At 33.9% G+C, this 24,906-nt stretch overlaps 1 protein-coding gene across 1 annotated transcript; it reads right to left on the bottom strand.

Annotated features, from left to right (window-relative positions):
* Nucleotides 1-735: 735 nt before the first annotated feature.
* On the bottom strand, nt 736-24,494 carry LOC129234626 (transcription termination factor 3, mitochondrial-like). Its single transcript, XM_054868659.1, has 4 exons — nt 24,228-24,494; nt 14,760-15,444; nt 3,779-3,869; nt 736-1,095 (listed from the first exon to the last, which is right to left on the bottom strand). Exons 1-4 carry the CDS (start codon nt 24,281-24,283, stop codon nt 818-820), a joined length of 1,110 nt encoding a protein of 369 aa, XP_054724634.1. The 5' UTR covers nt 24,284-24,494; the 3' UTR covers nt 736-817.
* Between the last annotated feature and the right edge of the window lie 412 nt (nt 24,495-24,906).

Here is a 24,906-nt window from a genome sequence, read left to right as displayed (position 1 = left end):
GAATTTAGACTCGAAAGGTTTTTCGACAACGTACCTATTTTGACGAGACTTTTCATTGCAGTTTTTAAAAAGAAATAATACATAAATGCATTGAATGTTGCGAGTTATTTGGGACTAAGACTATCTTGTTTCAATCCAGATGTCAACTCCCTCGTAGAGGGAAAAAAGTGTCGAAAATCCCATGGGGAGCTTCAACTTAGACGACTTGTTTTTGAGTTTTCTCACAGCTATGCCAGATATGTAAATGCAATCAAGTTATTTTCTTTCTTAAAACGTATTTTGAAAATTATTCTCGTTCAGTATATCTATATCAGTGGTGCAGTTCTATTCTTCCCTCAGTAAGAGGGGAGAATAGGACTTATATCTCCCAGAACTCTTGTTTTTAACATACTTTCAATTTTAATATGGAATATTATTTACACTTAAGGATAGTTATGAGCAGATGCCACCCCACCATACAGAAAGTAAATTTTATCTGTGCAAGTTAAGTTAATTAGTGGGTTGCAATGATGTTTTCCACAAAACTAGTGGGCCGCACAATTGAAAAGGTTGGGAACCGCTGATCTATGTTTGTACATGCAACAGAGCTTGGGAAGCAAAACGGCCCAATGCAATTGAAAAAAATGAAATTAATAAAAGGAAACACAGATAGAATTTGCAACTTATAATTAGACCATTGCATTTGTTTCGAGGGAAGTAAAGGCATCCAATTATTCTTGATCCATTCGAAAGTGATAGCTTGAGAGAAAAAGATTTTATTTGTTCAAAAAATGATTATTCAATGTCAATTGCAGTACATACCTGATTTACATAAATATCACAGTGTTTTCAAGAATTCATTATATTGATCTACAGAAGTTCTGGCACATTCACGGCAAAATTCAAAATCTGTTGTCGTTGCAATGTCTGAAAGGGAAACATACATCGGCTTGAGAGAATCATATTGAGCACGTCCTAAATGTACAAGATACTGGTGCCGTTGCTTTAGGAGAAAACTTCTTTTTAAAAACACACCAGGAAATCTCAGAATCTCCTCCTGTGGAATACCCATCACATTGTGCACAATGTCAAACCTTTCTTTCAGTTCCTTTGGTCCTAAATTGAAAGAAAATCTTTGCCAATAATTCAAACACTTTAAAAGACAGTGTGATTTACTCACACAGGGTTGCCACACAATTCTGGGGGGGGGGGGAACCTTGTGTTTTTACTGTATGAATATGAAGCATTACCAACAAGCAAACACTGATATTTGAAAAAGAACATTCATACACTGAAAAATTCATGACAGGGGAGGGGGGGGAACAAAAGAAATAAATAAAAATAAAAGGAAATAAATCTCATTATAATTGAAATACTAGCATGGAGAAATTAACTTTTTACAGAAGAAAAAAAAAAAAGACTTAGCCTAGCCATTCATTACTTGGACCTGAAAAAGTAAAACAAGCAGAAGTTAAGCAGAAAAATGAATATTAATAACTAATTTTATGCTCTCTAAATTAACTTAGCATAAAATTTATGATGGGTGTAAAATAAAACAATAAGTAGTTTTGCTTTCATGAAAAACATTTTAATAGTTACTTAAACAACAACAAAAGAAAAACCTTAAGTAAAAATACCATTTTTTATTTTATTTCATTTATAATCATTATAATAATTATTTTGGCATTTATATATTTGGGCATTGATTTTTGTAACTTCAATTCAAAAAAATGAATAAATAAATAAAAATAAATAAATAAAAATAATAATAATAATAATAAAATTCCCTGAACTTTCCAGGTTTTAAATTAGGAAATTTTAGAAATTCCCTGTTTCTTCAGGTTTCTCTGTACTGTGGCAACCCTGACAACTATTATATCAAAACGGAATAGCGAAATAAAATACTGAATGACATTTCTATGTTTACAAGAAAAATACTTCTCCTCCATTCTCTTCAGGGGGGAAAAAAAGATGCAATACTGTACATATAATTCAGCATGAAACTTTAACTTGTTTAAAAACTTAATTTTATTCTTAGTATTTTTTATTATTTTTCTAAAATTGAAATTGAAAATAAAAATTCACACTTCAATTTTAGAATAAATTGAAGTGCTAAATTGTTGCATTTTAGCACTTCAATTTATTCTAAAATTGAAGTGCTAAAATGCAACTATTGACCATCTCTGATATGGTTAAAATAGGGTTTGGTACTTTCTGTATGAATATTTTTGAGAGAAGTCCTAAAAACTCAACTGCAAGCTATATTTGATGACCTTTTGGAGAAAAATGTGGTTTGACTCTCAAAGGAAATTTTTTGAATTCGAAATCCTGAAAAGGCAAATGCAATTCATTTTTGATGACGTTAAGGAAAAAGATGTGTTTTACAGGTTTTGCCCTGGAATTTTTTGATGTTGAAGCCTTAAACACAAAATTGTGATTGTCATCTGTGAGAATAATAAGAAAAAGGATGTGGTTCAGAACTCTTCTCAGCAATGTGATTCGAAATTGAAGTCCAAAATAGGCAATTCTAGGCCATTATTCAGGACATTAAGGAAAAGGATGGGGTTCTTGGAATTTGTTCTGAAATTGAAGTCCAAAATACACAATTGTAAGCTATGTTTGATGACATAAAGGTAAGGGAGAGTTTATGAAAAATCCCCCAGAATTTTTTGATTGTAAAAAGAAAACTCTCACAACATGTCCCATATTTGTAAGAAGTATGGAACAAAAGCTGAATCATTTACCAAATTTAGCAAATTCCATGTTTTGTAAAAACACTTTTCTAAACCAAGGCATGCAGTTTTGGAATGTTTTTAAACTTAAATTGAATTAAATGATTGAATGAAATTAGAATACTATAAAGACCTGAGAAACTAGTTTACTTGCTGACAAAATTTATGGTTAAAATGCGCATCCAAAAACCCAAGATTAAAAGCCCCACATAACTACTATTGTAATATATCCTTCTAACCTATCATTGTAATTAAACCTTAAAATTACAATGATAAATAAACAAATAAAAATATTTATGCAAATTAATTTAGAATTACCTTTAAAATATTGAAGCAGTTAAGGAAAAGCAACAATCACATGTTTTAAAAATTAGTTATTTGGGGGAAGGGTGGGATAATCCAGTGAATGGTTAGGGACCATGAAGATTTTTGGCACAAAATTATTATTTAGTGTCTGCACTGTACCAGAGTTATCAACTATAGTGAAATGATGCAATAAAAAAACACACTGACTAACAACTACGAGATAACTCGTAGATAGCGTTCTTTTCGAGGACGCCAACTATGAGTTATCTCGAATTTGTTTACTTGCCATTTTTGTGCAGCTACGCTTAAACTCTGAATATTTAAGTGCTAATATCAATAGACGGCTTCTGGGAATGCTGATTTGCACAAACAGAAACTTTATTTAAAATTGAACAAAAATTATGATTATAAAAATTAACTCAAATTCAAGAAATAAAATAATGTTTTATTGTTTGTGGAACTTCTCAAAAGAATCTTCCAAACAAAGGGCTGACAGAAATAATGCAGGCTTGACAGAAATAACGCATTTCTCGGCCTTTTTTTGTTTGGGTAAATCTACGACATGGCTTTGTAGGATCCTTTTTATTTTGGTAGGTGGTTTCATTTTTTTATACTTTTTAATCATAACTATGCACTAGAATTAGAGCTTTCAATAATATAATGTGATTAAACCAAAGTGTCATTTTTGGCCAGATTTCTGAAAATTGGCGTGGCAATCAACGTGTTAAATTTTAAAAGAAAAAATACATAAGTAATATTACCTAACATCCATATTTTTGGTTTATTCAACAGAATTTTTTTCATGTCATCACTAGAGAATCCAAATAGCTCTTTAAATATAAAAAGCTTTTCCTATAAATGAAAAGAAAATGTAAATAACAAGGTATGATTTTGTGCACCAGGGCTTACAAAATCTCAAAATTTTTACATGCCCCTCCAGACAGGTTAGTCTAGAAACAGGACCCAATTAACCTCTGAAATTAGGGGAAGCTCGGTCTCCTTTTAGGGCCCCTGACTTTTTGTTTGGGGAAATGCTTCTAAAAATCCTGAGCACAGACCCGGATCTATAAATTTTTGGCCCCTCTACAACAAAATCTGTGGGGCCCCTCCCCTGAAGCCAGCAATGTACAATAGCAACAAACGTTAATAAGTCTTAATGCTAGTTTTTCATTTTTTTTTCAATTTCTTGATCCGTTGAACACCTTAGGAATGTCCCCCCCCCCCCTCCACACTGCAGGTTTGTAGAATCGGGCCTGTCTATGCACATTGAAGTGGCCCAGCAGAATTCAGAATTAAGTTTATTACACCTTACCGACTGACATACATTTTGTTTCTTACATATGTTGCACTTGAATTCTCAGCAAATTTGGGTAGCAACATGCTGAATTATATTTGAAACTTAACAAAGGAATCAAATCCCACATTTGAAAATCTAGCTTGTAGCTACATTTTGTGTGCAGATGAATTAGTGGATGTTATTTTGATTATTTTCAATGCTTCTTGTGGCTCGGGGACGGTGCCAGAGGACTGGAAGCTGGCTAACATAGCGCCGCTCTTCAAGAGGGGGTCTAAAGGTATTGCTGGGAATTGTGGACCTGTGAGTTTGACTTCGGTGGTTTGTAAGATTTTCGAAACTTTGATCAAAATTAAGATCATGAAGTTCTTAGAAACTAATAGTCTGTTGACTAGTTTGCAGTATGGTTTCAGGAAAGGTAAATCCTGTGCTACTAATTTATTGCATTTCTACGACAGGGTTACCTCAGCTTTAGATAACAAAAAATGTGTGGATGTTGTTTATATTGATTTTCAGAGGGCTTTTGACGGGGTACCGCATGTTGCTCTTCTCGGCAGGTTGGCTGACATGGGAATGGGAGGAAAGACTTTACTTTGGGTTGGAAATTGGCTCACTGGTGGGAGGCAGGGAGTAGTTGTGAGGGGAAATCGTTCTGGTTGGAGTGATGTTTTGGGTGGGGTTCCTCAGGGATCAGTTTTGGGGCCTCTTTTGTTTATTATATTTATGAATGACATCAATGAAAATATTTCTGGAGGCATGAATTGTTTTGCTGATGATGTAAAAGTTATGGGGATTGTCGAAAATGAAGAACAGGTAAATCAGCTTCAAGAGGATTTGGATCATATTGCGGAGTGGGCGGATAGATGGGGTGTGGCAGTTGATGTGGGGAGGTGTCAAGTGCTGCACTTAGGTCATGGAAATAAGCGTATGAGATATCATTTACAGGGTTCAGTCATGGGTCAGGCAGAAAATGTTATGGATCTGGGTATCTTAATAAATCAGGACTTCAAGTTTAGTCAACAGTGCAGTATTGCTAGTGGCAAAGCCAACAGAATGCTTGGGTTTATCAATAGATCTATTTCAAACAAATCTAAGAAAGTTCTTCTGCCTTTGTATAGGAGTTTGGTGGGACCTCATTTGGAGTATGCTGTTCAGTTTTGGTCGCCTTATCTGAAGAAAGATATTTTTGTATTGGAAGGGGTTCAAAGAAGGGTTACTAAATTAGTAAGGGGACTCTCAGATTTAGATTATGATACCAGACTTAATAGGCTTAACATGTATAGCCTGGAGCAAAGGAGAGTCAGAGGGGACATGATTCAGTTATTTAAATTTATCAAAATGAAAGATGTAAATGGATTAAATTTTTGTGGGGAAAGCAGGACAAGGGGTCATTGTTTTAAGCTATTTAAATCTCAGGCTAACTTGGAAATCAGGAAAAACTACTACTTTAGCAGGGTCGTGGGCACTTGGAATAGCTTACCGGAAGAGACGGTAATGAGCAAGGGGGTGGATAGCTTTAAGAGGGCCATTGATCTTCATTGGGGTCTAATTAATTGACTAGGACCAGCCTAGCTGGGCCCAGAGCCTGTTGCTGGTCGTCACATTTGTATTTGTATTTGTATTTGTCAAATTTGCCCTCACTTTCAATAATTTAATTTTTTCATACATTTTTGTTTAGCAAGTTCAAATGTTTGCAATCTCTTTAAAAAAAAAAACACAGTTGAAAGCAGAAAATGGAATTGTTGAGCACAGTTTTAGTGATATTTGGGCCTCATAAAAATTCTGAGGAGAAGCTCAAGCTTCCCAAGCCTTTTGGGTAATCAGGCCCTGTCTAGAAATAAAACTTTTTTTTGTCCAAGATCTAATTATAAAAACAGCAAAATATGCATGTGTCTAATATTCATTAATTAATAAAAAGTTTACGTAAAAAACATAATTGCATTCATACTGTTCAATTTGTTTTATATGTAAATAAAGGAAAAAAGTTTTACACACATGTGTTAACTAGGGTGAATAAAATTAATGTTAAAAAAAAGAAAAAGTTTTTGCTAGATAACGGACCACCCCTCAATATTTTTAGACTTGTAAATAGTATTATACTGGAAGAATTTCAGCTTCCTATTTCAACTGAAAGAGGGTACGCAACCCCTTCCCCCAAACTTCATACGTATGGGGAGGAGGGTTAAAAATACATTGAACTGAAAAAAAAAAATGCTACATATTACAATATACACTAGTAATATGCATATACATTGCATTAAAATAATTATTTACAAAAGAAAAAAAACAGCTGAAGAAATTAAATATTTCTTAACTTGTGGCATTTTCTATTTTATGGCTAATGCAAAATTAAAGGGTCAATGAGCACCCTCTTAAAATTTGAGTAAGAAGCTAAAACTTTTACAGCATAATACTATTATAATATTATGTAAATATTTATATATATATATATATATGGCGACAGAAACTGGGAAAAAAGGTCCCAACTTTTCCCTGATTTACGTTACCAATGATAATGGTTTCCTTTCTTTGCCTACCTGAAAATAATTGCATATTAAATAAAATGCAGTGTTTAGAACAGTTTAAGTTGTTAATTAAAAATATATTTTGAAGAGATGCTCCATTTTTTTTTTTTTTTGTGATAAAAATAGTATATTCAATTATCGACAGAGAAATACTGTAGGAAATCTAAAACAAATACTTTACTTCCCGGAACCAGTTAACGTAAGAATTCTAAGAAATAATCAAAACCACTCTTAAAGACATATCTAATCATGATAAAACTAAAAAATTAAATGGAAATAATCTTTAACTGAATCTTCAAGCAGTATATTTGTTGCTGCAAGAATAGCAAGAGATAGTTAAAGTATAGAAGTAATGCAGTTTTACCTACGTAAATGATACTGCCGTGTGCAGGTAAACGGCAGTATTTGCAGAAATTACTTTTCGACACATTTGAAGAAATGTGTAGTGGATTCAGAACTTACAATAGGTAAAATGTTGGAATAAAACGTTTTGAGCCTCTTTTTCAGCGGAAACCAAATAAGCGAGTATGTACAATAATGTACAACAAATAACAAAAATGCAAAAAAAAAATGTGCAGTTACTGTCCTTTACTTACACACGGCAGAATAGACATATTTATGTAAAACAAATTGAAATCTCTCAACAACCAGCCATATTGAGCTATTCTCTAATCAAGTTAGGTTTGTTGTTGCATGCCCCCATGGTCAGCAGAGCTAGACCAGGTCCATGAGTTTGTTTACCCTCAAAAAATCCAGCACTGTCAGTGGGTCTCCAGTCAGATCCCTCCTGGAGAACCCCAGGCATGACAGTATATGGTCAGGCGAGGCCTGCTCAACGGAACACTTGGAACAAGTCTGAAAGGTCTTCGACCCCTCCGAAAATTTTAAAGTTTTAAGATGTCCACTACGAAAACGGGCAAGAGTTGTTTGTTCCTGTCTATCAAACCCAGGGGTCAGGGAGCCACCAGGTCGTGAACATCTGTACCAATGGTGTTCTGCCTGGACAAGCCAAGTGATATTATCCCTGTGTTTAATCTTTGAGTGGATCTCCTGAAAGGTGAGTGCTCTGAGACCTCAGCAGCACCAGCTTTCGCCAAGGTATCCGCGATCTCATTACCCTCTATTTCCACATGGGAAGGGATTCACTGCATGTGAATTTGATGAGAGAAGGAAAGTTGTTTTAGTTTGTTGAGTATTGAAACTTCTACACTATCTCTCACACTTTGCCATCTGGTCAGGTGCTGTTTTGCACTTCTGCTATCGGATAGAATCCAAATTTTGGTTCCATGGTGGAAAAGCTAAAGAGAGTCTAGGGCTTCATCAATGGCTATTAGTTCACTACGGAACACAGAGCAGTAATCAGGGTTTCTCCTCTGAATCCTCAAGTCAAGGTTTTGCGATTTGATGTAAATTCGGCTACCAGAGTGTTTATTATCGTCTCTACTGCCATCCATGTAGACTCGAATAGCGTCAATTGGAATCTCTCCAATTCTCTCTAGAGCTACTTGTCTTAAAAAGGCTGGAAGATCTGTTTGTTTATTCACTTGAACCAGTAAGTCAGGATGGAAAAAAACGCCGTCAAGATCATCCGCTGAGTCTAGACATTGTATCAGATGATGTGATTCCACGGTATTATCGATTATATTAAGAGAGGCTAATTGGCTGAAGGAACTGTTCCTTCTGAGTCTTTGGTTATTACGCCAATTTTCAAAGTAAATAGAGGTACGATTTTGTGTACCAAGAGCTCTGAGCTTGTTGTAATATTTTGTTAGGTATGCTCGTCTCCTAAGACTTAGCGGCTGAAGGTTTGCCTCGTAAAGCACAATATCACTAGGACAAGTGTTTCTTGGCCCGGTAATAATCCGGGCAGCGCTGAGCTGGACTTTTTCGAGTTTTTGCAGATTTGTAGCAGAGGCAGAGCAATAAATTGGGATGCCAAACTGTAAGATTGGTCTGATTAGTGAGATATACGTGTTTCTGATTGTTCCTGCATCAGACCCCCAATCACGCCCAGAGATGTACCTCAAGATGTTTAGTCTCTTTCTAGCCTTAAGCACAAGATGATCAATATGACTGTTTCCAGTATTTCAGGGTCCAACACATGATAATGAATGAATACAGCATTTTAACTATTAAAACACAATAAAAATATTTACTTATGTATACAAATCAATTTCAAAATCTAAGATTACTCTTGTAACGAACAGCATTGAAATTCAAAAACAATTATTAATTTTAAAATGTACATGTATATGGTTTTAAAGTAAAAGAGTTTTTAAAGTCTGAAAAGAAACCCTTCGTGTAATCTAAAGTGACAGCAAATAATATCATGGCAAAAAAACAAATTTGATTTTCAGTCAAAATCCAATTTTAGCAATTAAGTTAAAAATGCCAAGTGATAATTTTTAAGATTTTTTCAACATTAATTTAAAAAACAAAAAAATTTTTCTTGAATTTGTGATAACAGTATGCTAATTAAATTGAAAAGCGATAGCTTTGTGCAAGGTAAATTAGATAAAAATGGAACAACGTTTAAAAGCACAAAAAGGATAAAAAGTTTTTAAAAATGCAGACATGTTTCGGAGGCAATAGCCTCCTTCCTCAGTGTGAAATGAACAAATGGATGAATTAAGGTCAAGGGAGAGTTTAAATGCGTAACCGGAAAAACATTGACCAATCAGATATCAGCGAGTGCTGAGGCAAAATATGACGTATTCTAACATGTAAAATTGAATAAGATTGGAGAAAAATGCGGAACAGCAAAAGACTCATTGCAAAGATTATTTAAGTTTTTATGAATGTAAAAGGATTCCAGAAAATCTAATTCACCTACTGTTGTAGGTCTGCAAATGATCTTGGCCTCCGAAAAGACAAAATTGTGTCCTGTGTCCCAACAATGTTTAGCAATTGAAGATTTGTTCAGTTCCTGTTTTTTAACCCATAAGCTACTTATGGTTTCTTTTGATGTAAAATCTCTTTTTACCAATGTACCTGTTATTGGAGCCTTACGGTGTCTTGAAACAAGATTCCGGGAATTCCATCACACCTAACACGAAATTTCCGAACTTGTAAATTTGACTGAAATTTGTCTTAAACATTCAACCTTTATTTTTGAGAGTACTTTTTACCAACAAACTGACAGCCTTGCTATGAGCAACCCTTTGAGTCCCATCCTCAGTGAAATCTACATGGACTTTTTTCAACAGAAATTGTTTCAGTTATTTGACTTTCCACTCTGGCTTAGATATGTTGATGACACTTTCACTCTCTTAGATTGCACTGTTGATTTTGTTCCGTCTACAGAGCCGGCCTTAAGCCGATTAGAGCAAAAGAGCCCAATGGGGCCCCGCGCCAGCAGGGGCCCCGCTCTAAAAAAAAAAAAAATTTCCTCTTAAAAATAAACAAGAAAATAAAGGAAATAAAAAGTTCAAATGAACTTAATTCATATTAATCATAATATGCTTAACTGAAATTTAATTTGGGAGCATGGAGCTACTTTCAGTGCGATTAAGGGAGTAGGGAGAATTTCCTGAGGCTTTTAGCATCCCTATTAAAGTTAGCAAATATATGTCCAAAACTACTAGTCTCCAATAAATTTCCAGAAGAAAAAAATAAAACATATACCCAGTTGAACATTTTTAAATCCTTATGTAAGGCCGTACCCTTTGTACCCTAAAGCTTCCGGTCAAGAGAAAGGAACTAGGTAGTGGGGAACCAAAATACAAATTTTTAATGGTTAAGAGCAGTTAATACGGTCCGCTATAATGTAAGGGTCAAGGGCCCCTATCCCAGCAACTCACTATCACATGAAAAATGCGGAAATTTACCCGAGACTCCGAAATTTCAGGAATTTCCAAAGCTGACTTTTTAATTTATTTCTTTTATACATTTACTTTTACTATTTTTTTACTTTCTTTATTTGTGCTGATAAAAAATCTTAAAATTCATCAGCAATGACAATTTTTTAATACACAATTAACGCTAACGTAGGTGCAATTCTGAAAAATAAATGAATAAATGATAAACTTCAAATACTGCGTGCGTAATAATATCAACGTGCGTATAATAAGCGTAAAACATCTCCAAAACAACTTTAAAGAAAGCATATTGCCATTCACCTTCTAACGTTTATACACATAGCCCGGAATTTGGTTTTTATATCTTCAAGGCCAAAAAATTTCTCGGGGCAGCCACCAAACCCTAACATATATCTCCTAACGTAACTAAAGATGCCTTTTTAAGACTTCAATTTCAAAAAAATCAAGAGAAGGCTACTCATTACTCAAACATCCATTCTTACCTCAACTTTATCACAAAAAACTGACTAAGATTACATCATTCACTTTTCAATTTCAAAGGATTACCAAGGGAGAAAGATTCCTAAATTTCACGACCCTCCTCCCCTTCTTCTCCTCTAACGTCTCCAAAGGTAGCCTAAAATAGTGTTTTTAAGATTTTGAAATATTTCATGGGGAAGGTCTCTGAAACATTTTCCTAACTAATGACCCCTTTATTTAGCATCAGCACAATAGCTTACAATTTCCCTTTTAGAAAATACTACCACGACAAATCCCTAAAATTAATTTCAGTTCCGAAAAATTTCTGGGAGGATTCTCCTCCCTTTTCCTCTATTGCTACCAAATAGGGAATAAAATTAAGTTTTTAACACTTAAATTTTGAAAATTTTTTCAAGAGTCAATGAATCCATTAACGTCACCCTGATAGTCTAAAATTGCGACTTAAAGCTCTCGATTATGAAAGTTTTCCACAGAAGATCACTAAATTCCCTCCTTCTCCATTTTCTTCAAACATCACCTAGTTGAGACTAAAATTTTGGACAAAGTTTCTGAGAAGAGCCCCCAATTCCCTATCGATACCAAAATTCATATAAACTTATTTTAAGTTTTAAAAATAATTCGGTAGGCAGGGAAACTCTGCCTCTTCCCATTTCCCTTCATTTTACACAATATTGTCCAAATTTACAATTTTAGATTTCAGCTTTGAAGATTCTTCCGGGGACCTTGGGTAGTTTATCTGACCTATTACCTCCTTCTCCCCCTCCATCCCCTAAAACCTCATCTCCGTACCAAAACTGCTTTTTTAAACTTCAATTTCGAAAAATTTCCAATAAGAGCACTCCCGTTCCCTGCAATTCCGTTCCGCTTCCAACATCCCAAAGCAAAGACGTCTGGTTTTTTGCATGTAGTCTAAAATTGATTTTTCAGAACTGATAGATTTTGGTGCATTTTCCTTTTCCGTCTACGCTATAAATTGCTCACATAGACGGCTCGTACGAAAGGGGGGGGGGGGCAAGCGCCCGCTCACTTCCAACGGTGAAGGGGCTTTCCCCCTCTCTTCTTGAAATTGTACAAAAATGATCGATAAAAAATGATTTTTTACTGGGTGGGTTGAGTTATTCAACGAAAATAAAAACTAAAAATTCCAACTAGACTTTTCCCAAGTTATTTCACGACAATCGAACTTTGAATTGGAAGAGCGAAGTCTACGGTGGCCATTTGGACAGGTTTGGGTTTTGGAGGCCATATATCACATTTCTTGGAGGTAATTTAATCAGTCATGTTAAAATTTCATAATATTGTCCAATTTTACAAAAAAAAAAGGAAGAAAAAATCAGTATCAGGGGTGCCATTCCCTAACCCCCACACTTCGTTTGACCCCCTAATTTTCTCGTGCACCAACCGCATGTGATTGGGCACCAAGATTCACAGAGCTACTTTTCTTACATTCTTAGAATTTACACTTATTTTTGTGGCCATTCATTCATTCATATCTTAAGAAAAAAAAAGAAGCAAAAACTAAAAGTAGAAATTTGAAGGAAGACGGATAATTGCAACAGTTTCGAAAAATTGGCCGAATCAGAAAAATCGGTCGGCACTTCTCAAATTTGGACAACAATTCTGCAAAGGGCCCTGCCAGATTTCTCCAATCGGGCCCCTCATGTGCTAAGGCCGGCTCTGTCCGTCTATCATTGATCTAATTAACTCCGTTGATTCTAATATTCAGTTTACTGCTGAGATTGAAAACAATAATTCTTTGCTCTTTTTGGACGTTTTATTCTCGAAGAACAATAATAAGTTTTCTACTACTGTTTACCAAAAACCATTTGCTGTCTGTCTTCCCCCACACTCTCATTCATGCCACCCGAAGAAGCAAAAAATGTCTGCTTTTGTCAACCAAGTTATCTCCATATGTTCTGATCAGACCCTTCTTAATAATGAACTCAATTTTTTGAAAGGCGTGGCTCTGGACAGGGGTTATCCTCTTCAGGTCATCAACAGGGCTTTTTGCAAACTTTCAACCCGGAATAAAACCTCCAACATACGTAGTTTTTCTTCTACAAATTTTGTGGTTTTACTGTTTTATCCACACATTTCTTTTCGTATTTCTAGAATTCTCAGTAAATTTGACTTTCGCGTAATTTACAGACCCATAAATAAACTTTCTTTTTCCAAACTGAAGGACCCAATTCAACCACTTGATCAGTGGGGCATATATCACATTCCTTGTCAATGTAATATTGGTTACGTGGGACAGATAAGGCGTTCACTTAAATTTCGTTTGAAAGAACATGAAAACCGCGTTAAAAAACAGGAACTGAACAAATCTTCAACTGCTAAACATTGTTGAGACACAGGGCACAATTTTGTCTTTTCGGAGGCCAAGATCATTTGCAGACCTACAACAGTAGGTGAATTAGATTTTCTGGAATCCTTTTACATTCATAAAAACTTAAATAATCCTTGCAATGAGTTTTTTGCTGTTCCCCATTTTTCTCCAATCTTATTCAATTTTACATGTTAGAATACGTCATATTTTGCCTCAGCACTCACTGATATCTGATTGGTCAATGTTTTTACGGTTACGCATTTAAACTCTCCCTTGACCTTGATTCATCCATTTGTTCATTTCGCACTGAGGAAGGAGGCTATTGCCTCCGAAACATGTCTGCATTTTTAAAAACTTTTTATCCTTTTTGTGCTTTTAAACGTTGTTCCATTTTCATCTAATTTAGTAGGCTAATTACTTCAAGACAATAAGCAAAGGCAAGGGAGCAAAGTCATTAATGACGGCTTCCTCTTTGCCTGTAGGGTTGTTTATTTTACGTAGTTTGGAATGCATGGAAGGAAAATTCAAGCATGGTAAAATAAACCACTTTACAGACACAGAAGTAATCTTAGGAAGCTCATCCTAAGATTGAATACTTTGACCTTGAGGAAAAACGTTGGATAAATATGCAGCACTGTGTAATCTCACCTCAGAAATTTTACTTTTTTAAAACAAATAATTGGCAGAAAACGCGTAGGGAAACAAAGTACTTCATTTCGCAAGAAAAAATATTTTTTCTTCTTTGATCAATTTTCCCTCAATTTTTGTTATCTTTTCAAAAGTCCCCGACTTTTCCCTGAGTGATAAAGTTCCCTGACTTTACCCTGATCTCCCTGATCTGTCAACACCCTGATATATATTGTGCTTTTTCTTTTTGAACAAAACTACTTTCTTCTGTCTATATCAAAATTGAACGTTACCCGTGTGGGTTGTTTGTAAATTTTCACATTTGTCATCCCAACATTTGTTAAATTTAGCACTGTTGGATATGTACAACGGAATGGCGTATTAAATAAATTTAAAAAAAAGCATAATACTATTAAAAAGTTTTTAAAAAATACAGGGGATCTGGACTCTAGCTAGATTTTTTTTTTAAACTACCCTAGTGTCAATAATATTCATCAAATATTTAATAAGAAATTTCTTTGTGGTACTCAGCCATAGATAGCCCAGAGGGGGGGGGGGGAATTCCGGTATCTCAAAAACTATCTCTTAAAACAAGAAAATATCATACAACAATTTGAAAAAGCAATAACCAATGCAGAGAGAAAAACAATTAAGCTACTAACAACTTACCAAAATTTTTTCAAATTTGTATGAAATAAGTTTGGGACACCTTGTTATAAAATGCCTAACTTCATCACCGGTAAGAGAAAATTGCTTCTGAAAAAATCCAAGGCGAGAATCAACTTGTTTTGTCGTTAGGCTTAAAAAGAGAGGGTGTTTCATCAAAAGGTAGCTTATAGAATCTTCGGTGAATTTTTTGCTTTTTAAGTAATTTATTCGTATTTCCAAGTTTTCGATAGAATCTTTAAAAATAAAAGGATTTTTAGTTATAAAATGCCCTAGCTCATCACTATCCACTCCATGATCATGTAAAAATTGAATATGATGCTTTATATCCTTTTCAAAATCCAGTTTTAATATATATTTTGCTTTTTTGGGGCTCTGATCAAGTATGGAAAGATCAACACCTAATTGAACTAGCTTCATTAGAGTTTCTGAACGATTTACAAACGCTGCTAAATTAAATGCAACTGGCATTGGTGGTCCAAGATGATCAATAAATTCTGCTGGATTCAGCTCTATTTTATTAGCATCTTCAGAAATAGGCACTTCGTCAAAAGGCTTTGGAGGTGCAAATTCCACATTTTTCACGTCAATTCCAGCTGTTTCTGAAGTTTCATTTTTGTTAACAAATTTGAGACTTGTTTCTGAAGTACATTTTCTAAGAAGAATAAAAGGCTGGAGATTTACATTCCTGTCAAGAAAAAATGAGTAAGAATTATGTATTGAAAGAAATAAACTGGTATTTTTTGAACTGAAAGTAAAAACACCTCAATATATCAACTGATCTCTCACTCTCTCTTTGCAAATAACTATTTAACTTCATTGCTGCTCTCTCTACATACATTAACAGGGGCTAAAATTCAATATTCAAGTGGAAGGGAGACTTTACTCCTGGTTTTATAATCAGAATGGATCAAATTTTGAAGAAAATGTAATATTGTTTTTGAAGAAAATGTAATAATGCTTTATCATTACAACCTTCTTTCAGGGTTTGGCAAGGTTTTGGACACTACGGTAAAAACCACAGTAAATGCCATGGTTTTTACCCTCCTGTCCAAAACCCTTGTGTTCAAAACTACATTTTTAGAGAAACTATTTTGTGAGAAAATATCAAAAACAGAACAAAATGTGTCACATTTTTGTTTTACATTGAATATTTATGCAATGTGAAAATTAAAGTATAAATATATGTGTAACTCATTGTATATATATATACATATATATATATATATATATATATATATATATATATATATATATATATATATATATATACACACACACACACAATAAGTTACACATGTGTACAAAAATGTGTCACATTTTTGTTTTACATTGAATATTTAAATATACAGCTGATTCTAATCTAGTTACATAGAAGTTGAATTCTTCATTAAAAATTTCAATTTCTAGGGGGGGGGGGGGTTATTGCATAATAGTAACCAAATGCTTCGGCATTTATGCACGTGTGCAATTGAAAGTGTTCAAATATAGTGTAATAATGATCTTAAATACAATATATGATAATTTTTGAACTGAAGGGAAAAAATATATATATATTTGTGAGTCTTTTACAGTTTTGTGAAGATTTTCTTCTCTTGAGCTCCAAAGCAGAATTTTTGACGATGTTCTGCAACGTAAAATAATTTGACCAAGATTGTTCTGCAAGTACTGTAAGCATTGTAAACATAAGCAACAAACGTGACCTTTTCAACAAATCGGGAGCATTAAATCAAAATTGTTACATGCAGTTCAGTAAGCTACCACCCTATAGCCAGGGCTAAGGCAGAAATACATGAAATACACCGCCAGCTCAGTCAATTCCAGCTGAGGACTGTAGTTTCGTGCTTTTAGCACATACACGAAATACACTGCCAGCTCAGTCAATTCCAGTCGAGTACTGCAGTTTCATGCTTTTAGCACTCATCAGTGCTAAAAGCAGGAAACTACAGTCCTCAGCTGAAATTGACTGAGCTGGAGGTGTATTTCATGTGTTACATACAGGTTTTTTTTTCTCTTTCTGTTTTTAAAACTTCACTGTTGCTACACATTTCTGTGCAGCTTAAACCGATTGAAATTCTCCAAAAATATGTTATATGCTTTCTTAAATGCATAGAAGGAGAAAAGACACAAACTTTTATAAAAATCCGATCCTAGGCGTCAAACCACGGTTTTTCTTTTTGGTTAATTTTACATAGCATGAAGGAACAATTAAAATAATGTTAATAAATAAATAAATTACTAAAATAATAAATAAAATGAGTCGAGTTAGGGTTGAATATAAGAAACCACTTCAAAACTTCCAGAATTTATTATAATATTTTCAGGATGGAAAAGGATTAAAATCTCAAACAAGACAAGCAATTTGCAGCAATGAACGAGTTTCAATGTTCACACGTTTCCAGAACATACATTTATGTAGGAAATTGCAGTGGAGAAGATCAATTGGAAAATAAGGAAAAGGGGAACTAAAAACGCTAGAAGAATTAGAACATTTTCAGATTTAGAATATGAAATTTCTGCAGGAAATCTGCAGAAACTGCCAATTTTCTACAAATATCTTCCAACTCAAGATAGAATTTTGAAAATTTTGCAGATTTATTTAAGTTCAAAGTAAATCTAAAGTTCCTGCAAATGACTTATAGAATTCAACATTTTTCGCGAGCTTTCCGCAGAAATCATTGTAATTTCCGGGAATTTTAGATTTTCTTCGAATTTAAAGAATCTCCTATTTGAACAGAATTGTTCTGTAGCTCAGGCATTTGTTCTGCAACATAAGTGGCAAATTTAGTAGTATTCTGCTTTGGGGCTCGACTATGGTGCCACTTCAGGACTTAAAACTAAATTACAGCCTAAGTACTTTAGGAAAATGCCAATAATGCTACAATGTTTTTTGTTCATTGTAGTTACAGAACGTATTGTAATAAAAATATGATTTAAAAAAAGAAATTGCACAAGTTTTAAAACATACATTTAGTCACCAATTTATTGTTCTTTAATCTATGAAGAAAAAAAGAATTTTCATTAAAATATCATGCAAAACTTATAAGCAAAAATCAGTCAGAAAATTAAGGTTTTTTTTTTTGCTGCACCTAAACATTGCACATTTAAGCCAGTTTTTCTAAGAGTCAGGCAGGTTAAATACATGACATTTTTGATTTTGCTAAAACTTTTACAGTAGTCTCTTTGAATGATTTTAAAAGACACATATTTTTTCTTTTCTTCCAAAAAAAATTTTTGTAACCTACAAAAGTTGGTCCCGACTTAGAATTTTTCTCAAATTAACATTTTTTACTATTCAATTATCTCTGCTCATTGAGCATCAGCAAAAGTAATCTCTGTGATTGCAACGCGATATTTAGTGCCTCAAATGAAATATATCATAAATTTTATGGCTGACCTTCAGTGGACCCTGGCAGGGGTGGCTACATTGTGCTGAAGAAAGTGAAAATGTGTTATGTTTAAGGCATCCTGGTTCCATGCGCTGAGGTTCAACCATAGTTTTTGCCAGCAATTTGAGTAATAATGTATATAAGTTATTAGATAGGCTCATTAAATGCATGGTTAATGCTCACTGCTGTGATAAAATAGCAGTTTTGTCATCTAAATATGATCAAAAGTGTACTTTTTAGGGGTCTGTATCTCAGTGCACTGAAGGTCAGTATAGAACTTGATGCCTATAATTTCAAACTAGATTGTATGTCCTTTCACAAACAAGTAACAGAGCTATGGGCAATGGTTCAGCAGGCTCATAAAATGCACTTCAAGATGAGGAGATTGCATACGAGTTAACAATGCATCCAGTTAGTTGTACTCCAAGTTATATGCTTTGTCTTGCATTTTTTTATTGGCCAAGTAATCAGTTAGGCAACCATACTTTTGTTTTATAATGTCATAATATTGCTTTTATCATAAGTAATAAAATACAACTTAGTAATTGTTTGCTATCATGAAAGTTTAGGGCAGAGAAAATAATTTTTGTCACTATAATGTACAGCCTAAAATGGAAGAAATTAAGTCATTATCAAAGGAAAAAAGCTATCTTAATTAAAATATTTTAAAATAGGGGTCTCCAACCTTTTTCACTCTCGGGCCACATTGTAAATTTTTGGAGGCGAGGTGGGTCAGCCCAATAATATTTTAGCTCAGATGGTATATTTTGCGCGAAGCCTCCCCCCCTCCCATAAAAACATTGCAAACATTTTTTTTTTAATTAAGCGCTTAGTGGTGGTTTTTGAATACTTTCGGGCTTGCTCCTAAGTTGCTATATTTCCTTATATATATTCGATGTTAGCTAAATTAAACTATATTTTAAGCACCCTTAAATCTCTAATATTATAACGATATGAAGTCTTGTAAAATTAGAATAGTTCAGGAAACGGAAATAAAAAGCATTCTTTGTCACAAAATGAAGTGAAATTAAAAGAAAAAATCTAATGAGTGAGTGACACAAGACAAAATTATTGCAATGTACTACAAACTTATTTTATTGCATTACTGACGATTAAAAACTTGGAAATAAATGAGAGCACAACACGTGCAAAGCTTTTATTTTATTATTTTTTTAAGTTAAAAAAATAATGCAAGGAAGGCATTTGTTTACTGCTTAAAATTTTAGTCCATTCAGGTACAAACTTCGTAATTCCAATCATCAAGAGTGATTTTAAATATTCGTTTGATAAAGAAGATCTATACTTAGATATACTTCAATACACTTCAATTTTGAAAACATCTGTGCACACTTGTAAAAGGATTCAAAAGAGAAAACATAGCTCTAGTATGAATTTTTAAATTCTTAAAGTCTTTTCCTGGTAGAGAATTGTAAAATGGAGTACATGTTTTCCCTGGGGCCAGGAAATGCTCAATGCCGGGGGACTAACAGGAGAATGTGGCGCTGAGAAGAGATTTGTTCTCGAAAGGAATAAAAAGAGAGATGGGTGCTGCACTCGTAGTTAACGGTAAAAAATGAATAAAAAATGATTTAAATTAACGGTAAAAAGATTTAAATAATTATTTGTAGTTAAAAATAATATCTCAATCTTATTTCCAATGAGACTGTCAATGTTCTGGAAAAAAGTTAGTAAGCTTCCCACGGGCCGGACAAAACTAGTTTGTGGGCCGGATCCGGCCCGCGGGCTGTAGATTGGAGAGTCTTGTTTCAAAATATGCCTAAAACACTTTCAAAAAAAAAAAAAAAAAAATGTTACAAATAACTTACGTTTTTACCTCAATAATAGCCATTTTTTTTTCACTTTGGTTCTAGTTATAGTATTATAAAGTACGCGAGTAAGCATAATAAATCTATTTGAAAGTCTATAACTATTTTATGGCAAGTTTTTGATAATACAAGATTTTTTTAAATAGTATCTGGAATATTTCATAACTGCAGTCTGTAGATGCAATAACCAGGCTGTCGGCATATTGCATGAAATATATCATTTTGTTTGTTCAACAGAAGATATTGACTGATGATATACTACATGGAACAAAGCAATTGTAATGGCAGAATAATGGTTTAAAGGAAAACACGTGAGAAATAAATACATTTTTTTTTTAAAGTATCAAGGAACACTGTATTTTTTATGAAAAAGGTGATTGTGGAGAGCAGAAACCACCAAGAAAATGTGAATTGTATCAACTTAGTAGTCTTGAGTTATGTGTAAATAAGGAATTGGAAAAAATTGGACACTACAACTACCTCTAAAATAAAATATTATGTAAAAAATACAAATTTGCATAAACTTTCTGTATTCTATCATACCCCTCTCAAATTAAATCTCAATAATCACCATAGTGCCAACCCTCGCTGGCCCTAAATTAAATTCTTTTCTGAGAGGTAAGAGCTTAGTCAGACTATTGTTGTAGCCTTTACTCCCACCTACTCAATCAGGATTTTCAACTAGAGAGGGCAAAATATGTCTCTGTTTGTAATTTCTTTTTTTATTTTATCTGTGAAATAAATTTTTGTAAAAAATGTTATCCTGATTGAAATAAAATGAACAAAAATTAATTGAACCTTGTGCGAAAGTTTAAACCAAGATATGTTATTCAAATTGAAAACAGAATTATTGTATTCTTGAAAAGAATGTGCTCTTAGTTCTGTCACTTGTTTTTGAAAATACCAGGGGTCTGTCCAGGATTTTTCACAGGGTCCGTTCTTTGTGAAAAATCAAATAATTTTGTGAAAAATGAATGAATTTTGTAAAAAATCAAATAACTTCGAAAAAAAAAAAAACATTGTTAAAACGAAATTTTAGAATTTAGAGATGGCACGAACTGCATCAATTAAACTTAAAGTTGAGTGTTTTTCCGATATTTGGCCCGGGGGGGGGGGGGGGGGGGCATCGCCCTCTCAAGTATCAATATTTATCTACCCTTCTACATTATGTTAAATTATACTAGAAATATTTCTGTACAGCATTTAAAATAATTAACAAAAAAATAAATAAATAACTTAAAATTCAGAATAGGGAGTTCAGCATTTAACTTTTTGACCCAAGACACGCTTAAAAAGCACAGAATTTCGTTTAAAACTTATAAATTCCGTGATTTTAACAAAAATAAAAGGATATTTTAATTGTTTACCTCTTAACAAAGCGTAATAATCATCAAAATTTCGAAAAATCGGATTCCCATAGCGGATGCAAAGAGATCGCCTTTCTCAAAGTGAAGGCATCAAAAGTATAAAAACGGCTAGTAAAAAAAATATTTTTGATAAAATTATTTTAAAATTGCATTTTAGAGTCCTATGATAAACATTTCATTAATATCTGTGGACACAGTTGACGCTAAAAAAATAAAATATATAAATAAATAAAATAAACCATCTATTCAGCATTTTAATTTTTGACTCCTAACAGAAAATGGAATTTTGCTTTAAAAACTTGAAATGAGAGTTCTAACAGAAATAAAGAGACTTTTCATTTATTTGCATCCTAATAAAGCGAAGTTAGCTTGAAAAAAGAACAAAATATGATTCTCATATCGGATGTTAAAAGATTGCATTTTTCAAAATGTAGACATCTAAAGAAAAAAAAAAACGGTAATTAAAAGAGTTTATTTAAAGTTAATCATCCTTGTTAGCATCGAAAAAAACGCCAGACGCTAAGTGGTGATAATTTTGAAGTTGGTAACCCTATCTGAAGCGATCATATTTTTCCCCCACCCTTACTGTCCCTTTGCAGTTCTAAGTTCATTTCGCAGATATATATTATTATTGTTTATTAAATCATGAGCGGGGAGAAAAGTGCTTACCAATGCCTTTTCAGAAAAGTTTACAACAACACCGCTGCTAATTAGCTGTGACAAAACAAACAACCATTATATTTATTTGGCAGTAGCAATTATTTATCGCTTGCAGGAGCAACGCAAGAGTGCCGATTTTTGTTTCTTTTTTTTTTTTTTTTTTAAATTAGCCGATTTTGTAAAAGCTGATCCCTCTAATTTGACTTAAAAAAAGGTTCCAAAAACTATCGGTTTATACACAGAAATATGCGTTATTTAGCTTTCAGATTTCATTTGCTCTTTCAATAAACAATTTGTGAAAGATCCGATCTTGTTTATTAGAATTTTGTGAAGGGTCCGTTTTGTTTGATCGGGATTTTGTGAAAGGTAAGGTTTGGTTGACCGGGATTTTGTGAAAGGTCCGTTTTGGTTGATCGGATTTTTGTGAAGGGTCCGTTAACGGACCCAAATATCCTCTGGCCAGACCCCTGAATACACATGCTCTAGTTTGAACTACAGGTATCCAGTTCTGCACTGAGATCAAGGCTTATGAAAACTGCACTTTTTAGCATTTCCAATACAAAAAAAGCCATTTTTTGTCGGAGCAGAGGGTGAGCCAAAGCAAATTAAGGAGGGTGTTGAATAATTTATATATAATATTACACAAATTACGTCCAAAACCCATGGTTGATCCTCAATGCAGGGAACCATATAGGGTCTCAAACATGGCAGTTTTTCATTTTTTCGACAAAGTTTGGCCATCCATGAAAGGATGTACTGCAGGTCAGCCACAAAATTTACTATGTATTTCAACTTAGGTACTAAATGTCATTGTCTACACAAGAATTTTTTCGGCTGATGCTCAATTCACAGAAATAATCAAATTTAAAAAACGCTGACTTGGGAAAAACCTCTACGTCAAGCTCCACTTTACAAATTTCTACTGGTCCCCAAAAATTTTTTTTAGAGGAAAGAAAAAATACATGTTTTCAAAAATTTTTAAGAGAATCTACCATAAAAACTTTAACAAAATCAATATGAGTACATCCGAACACCCCATTTCTGCCTGGTTCTTAATAAAAAACTGGCTCTTAATAACTTAACATTCCTTTGAGTTATGAATGGGAACTGAAATTAGTTGTCTTGTGGTAGTGTAGTGAAATTCTTTTTTTAACTCTACCAATTGTTACATGAGGGAGTTTGTATGTAGTGGAGTTATTGGCAATATTTTAAAGGAAAATATTTTTTGAATGAGCATTTCGGAGAAAAATATTATCAAATACTCATTAAAGCTTAATCACATTTATATTTCTGCATTGCAAATATTGCAGTAAATACAAATTGATTATATAACATTCCTTTATCGTTAGCATTTTTGGACGGTAAAAATCACCTGTCCTGTCCTGAACCAGTTTTGGACAGTCCAAAACCCAACCCTGCCTTCTTTCTATTCCTACCGCTTTTTTTAAAAAAAAATCTGACAATCGTTCAATTTCCATAAAAGATTTTTATATCTTCCATGGGATGAGCCACCTCCTTGGACTACTTTCAAGAGGTAGCGGGAAGTAATAACAAAATGTTTTGGCAGGAATCCGTCATTCTGGTCTGAATCTCAGCAACCATATTACACAGCGAGGTCCCAAAGGGAAGTCAATGTGACCTCTCAAAAAAGTTCCTTGTTCAATAAATTTTGACCATTGGAAAACTTTAAAAACAGTACTGAAAAAATGAAACTTTTTTAAAAACTTTTATTTATGTTTATTATTTTGTGATGATGCTTCTATTGTTTCTTCTTATTAAATGTTAATATGTGCACATGTGCCGGGGCAGATCTAGAAATTTTTGTAAGGGGGGAGGGGACAAGTTTCAATGACCAGCGTATTGTACCTCCTAAGTAAAAAAGTATCAGTTAAGCAGGGGTACAAATTCCCTGGAGGGTGATAGCTCTCCCTCCTTCCATATAAGATCAATATCCTTTTACTACATAACTCATGAAGAAATAGGTTAGATTTTTATGTACATAATACACTGAGTACACTATGCAAAAATTAAACTACACAGTTGACATACAGCGTTACGTGAAAACTTCAACAATGGTGTGACTTCAATGTCAACAAACTTAAAAGAACAATAACGAACAATTGAAGCGTTTTTGTAACAAAAATATTATCAAGGTAACATTGTACGAAACGTTAAAGATTTTGAATGAAATAATTTTGATAAACTAAAAATATAACAAAAGTTTGTAACCTTTTTAACATGCAACTTTTTAAAAATCTCAATCCAAAGACCGTATTCCTGTACATGTTTCTAAGGTTCAACAGAATATTAGCAATTTTTACTCAAATACATTTCTTCGAACAATTAAAATCTGTATTACAAATGCAACGGTAAGCATAAAAATATATTTGAAGAGAAACACGAAGCTATGGCTTTTAGATCGCACTCAAGAATCCTGAACTAGCACCATGACGGTGAGTCTGCCGCGCTGCTAACTGCGCTTGCGCTACCGAGGGACACCATGACGGTCTAGCAATCGATGTAAACAAATCACGGCCAATGGGATAGATTCTGCATGTTGCCATTGGAATATTATGCCACGTTTTAATTAGCCTTTTTTGGGTGCATTCGGAAACAAGGATCGGTCGCCTCGGTGCCACCGCAAGCGTTTCCGAACGCCGGTCGAACCGCTGACGTCACGTTGCTACGACTCCTCGAAAATAAGCAGCTATGATTGGCTAACGTAGTCTACTCCACGGCTGCGTTTGACGAAACTCACCGGTCTACCTGTAAGTAACTGGTTACTAACCGAAGCGGTCTATGATCAACCAGTTACCATTCTAAGAAGTTGATTGGTTGATTGGAGCACATGATCATTAGCTGTCACGTGATTAACTAACCGGTCGCTCTCGGTTGAGCTCGTCGAACG

This window comes from Uloborus diversus, chromosome 1, assembly GCF_026930045.1.
Source record: "Uloborus diversus isolate 005 chromosome 1, Udiv.v.3.1, whole genome shotgun sequence".
Taxonomy (NCBI): Eukaryota; Metazoa; Arthropoda; class Arachnida; order Araneae; family Uloboridae; genus Uloborus; species Uloborus diversus.
The sequence above is the reverse complement of the archived record's forward strand: the minus strand, read 5'-3'. Positions and strand labels throughout refer to the sequence as shown.

Excerpts from the sequence above, each read along its gene's own strand:
- LOC129234626 (XM_054868659.1), bottom strand. The coding sequence starts at position 24,283 with ATGTACAGGAATACGGTCTTTGGATTGAGATTTTTAAAAAGTTGCATG. Across the intron at positions 15,445-24,227 it reads AAAAGTTGCATGTTAAAAAG|GAATGTAAATCTCCAGCCTT; the intron begins GTTACAAACTTT and ends TTTTCTTGACAG. Across the intron at positions 1,096-3,778 it reads ACCAAAAATATGGATGTTAG|GACCAAAGGAACTGAAAGAA; the intron begins GTAATATTACTT and ends CTTTCAATTTAG.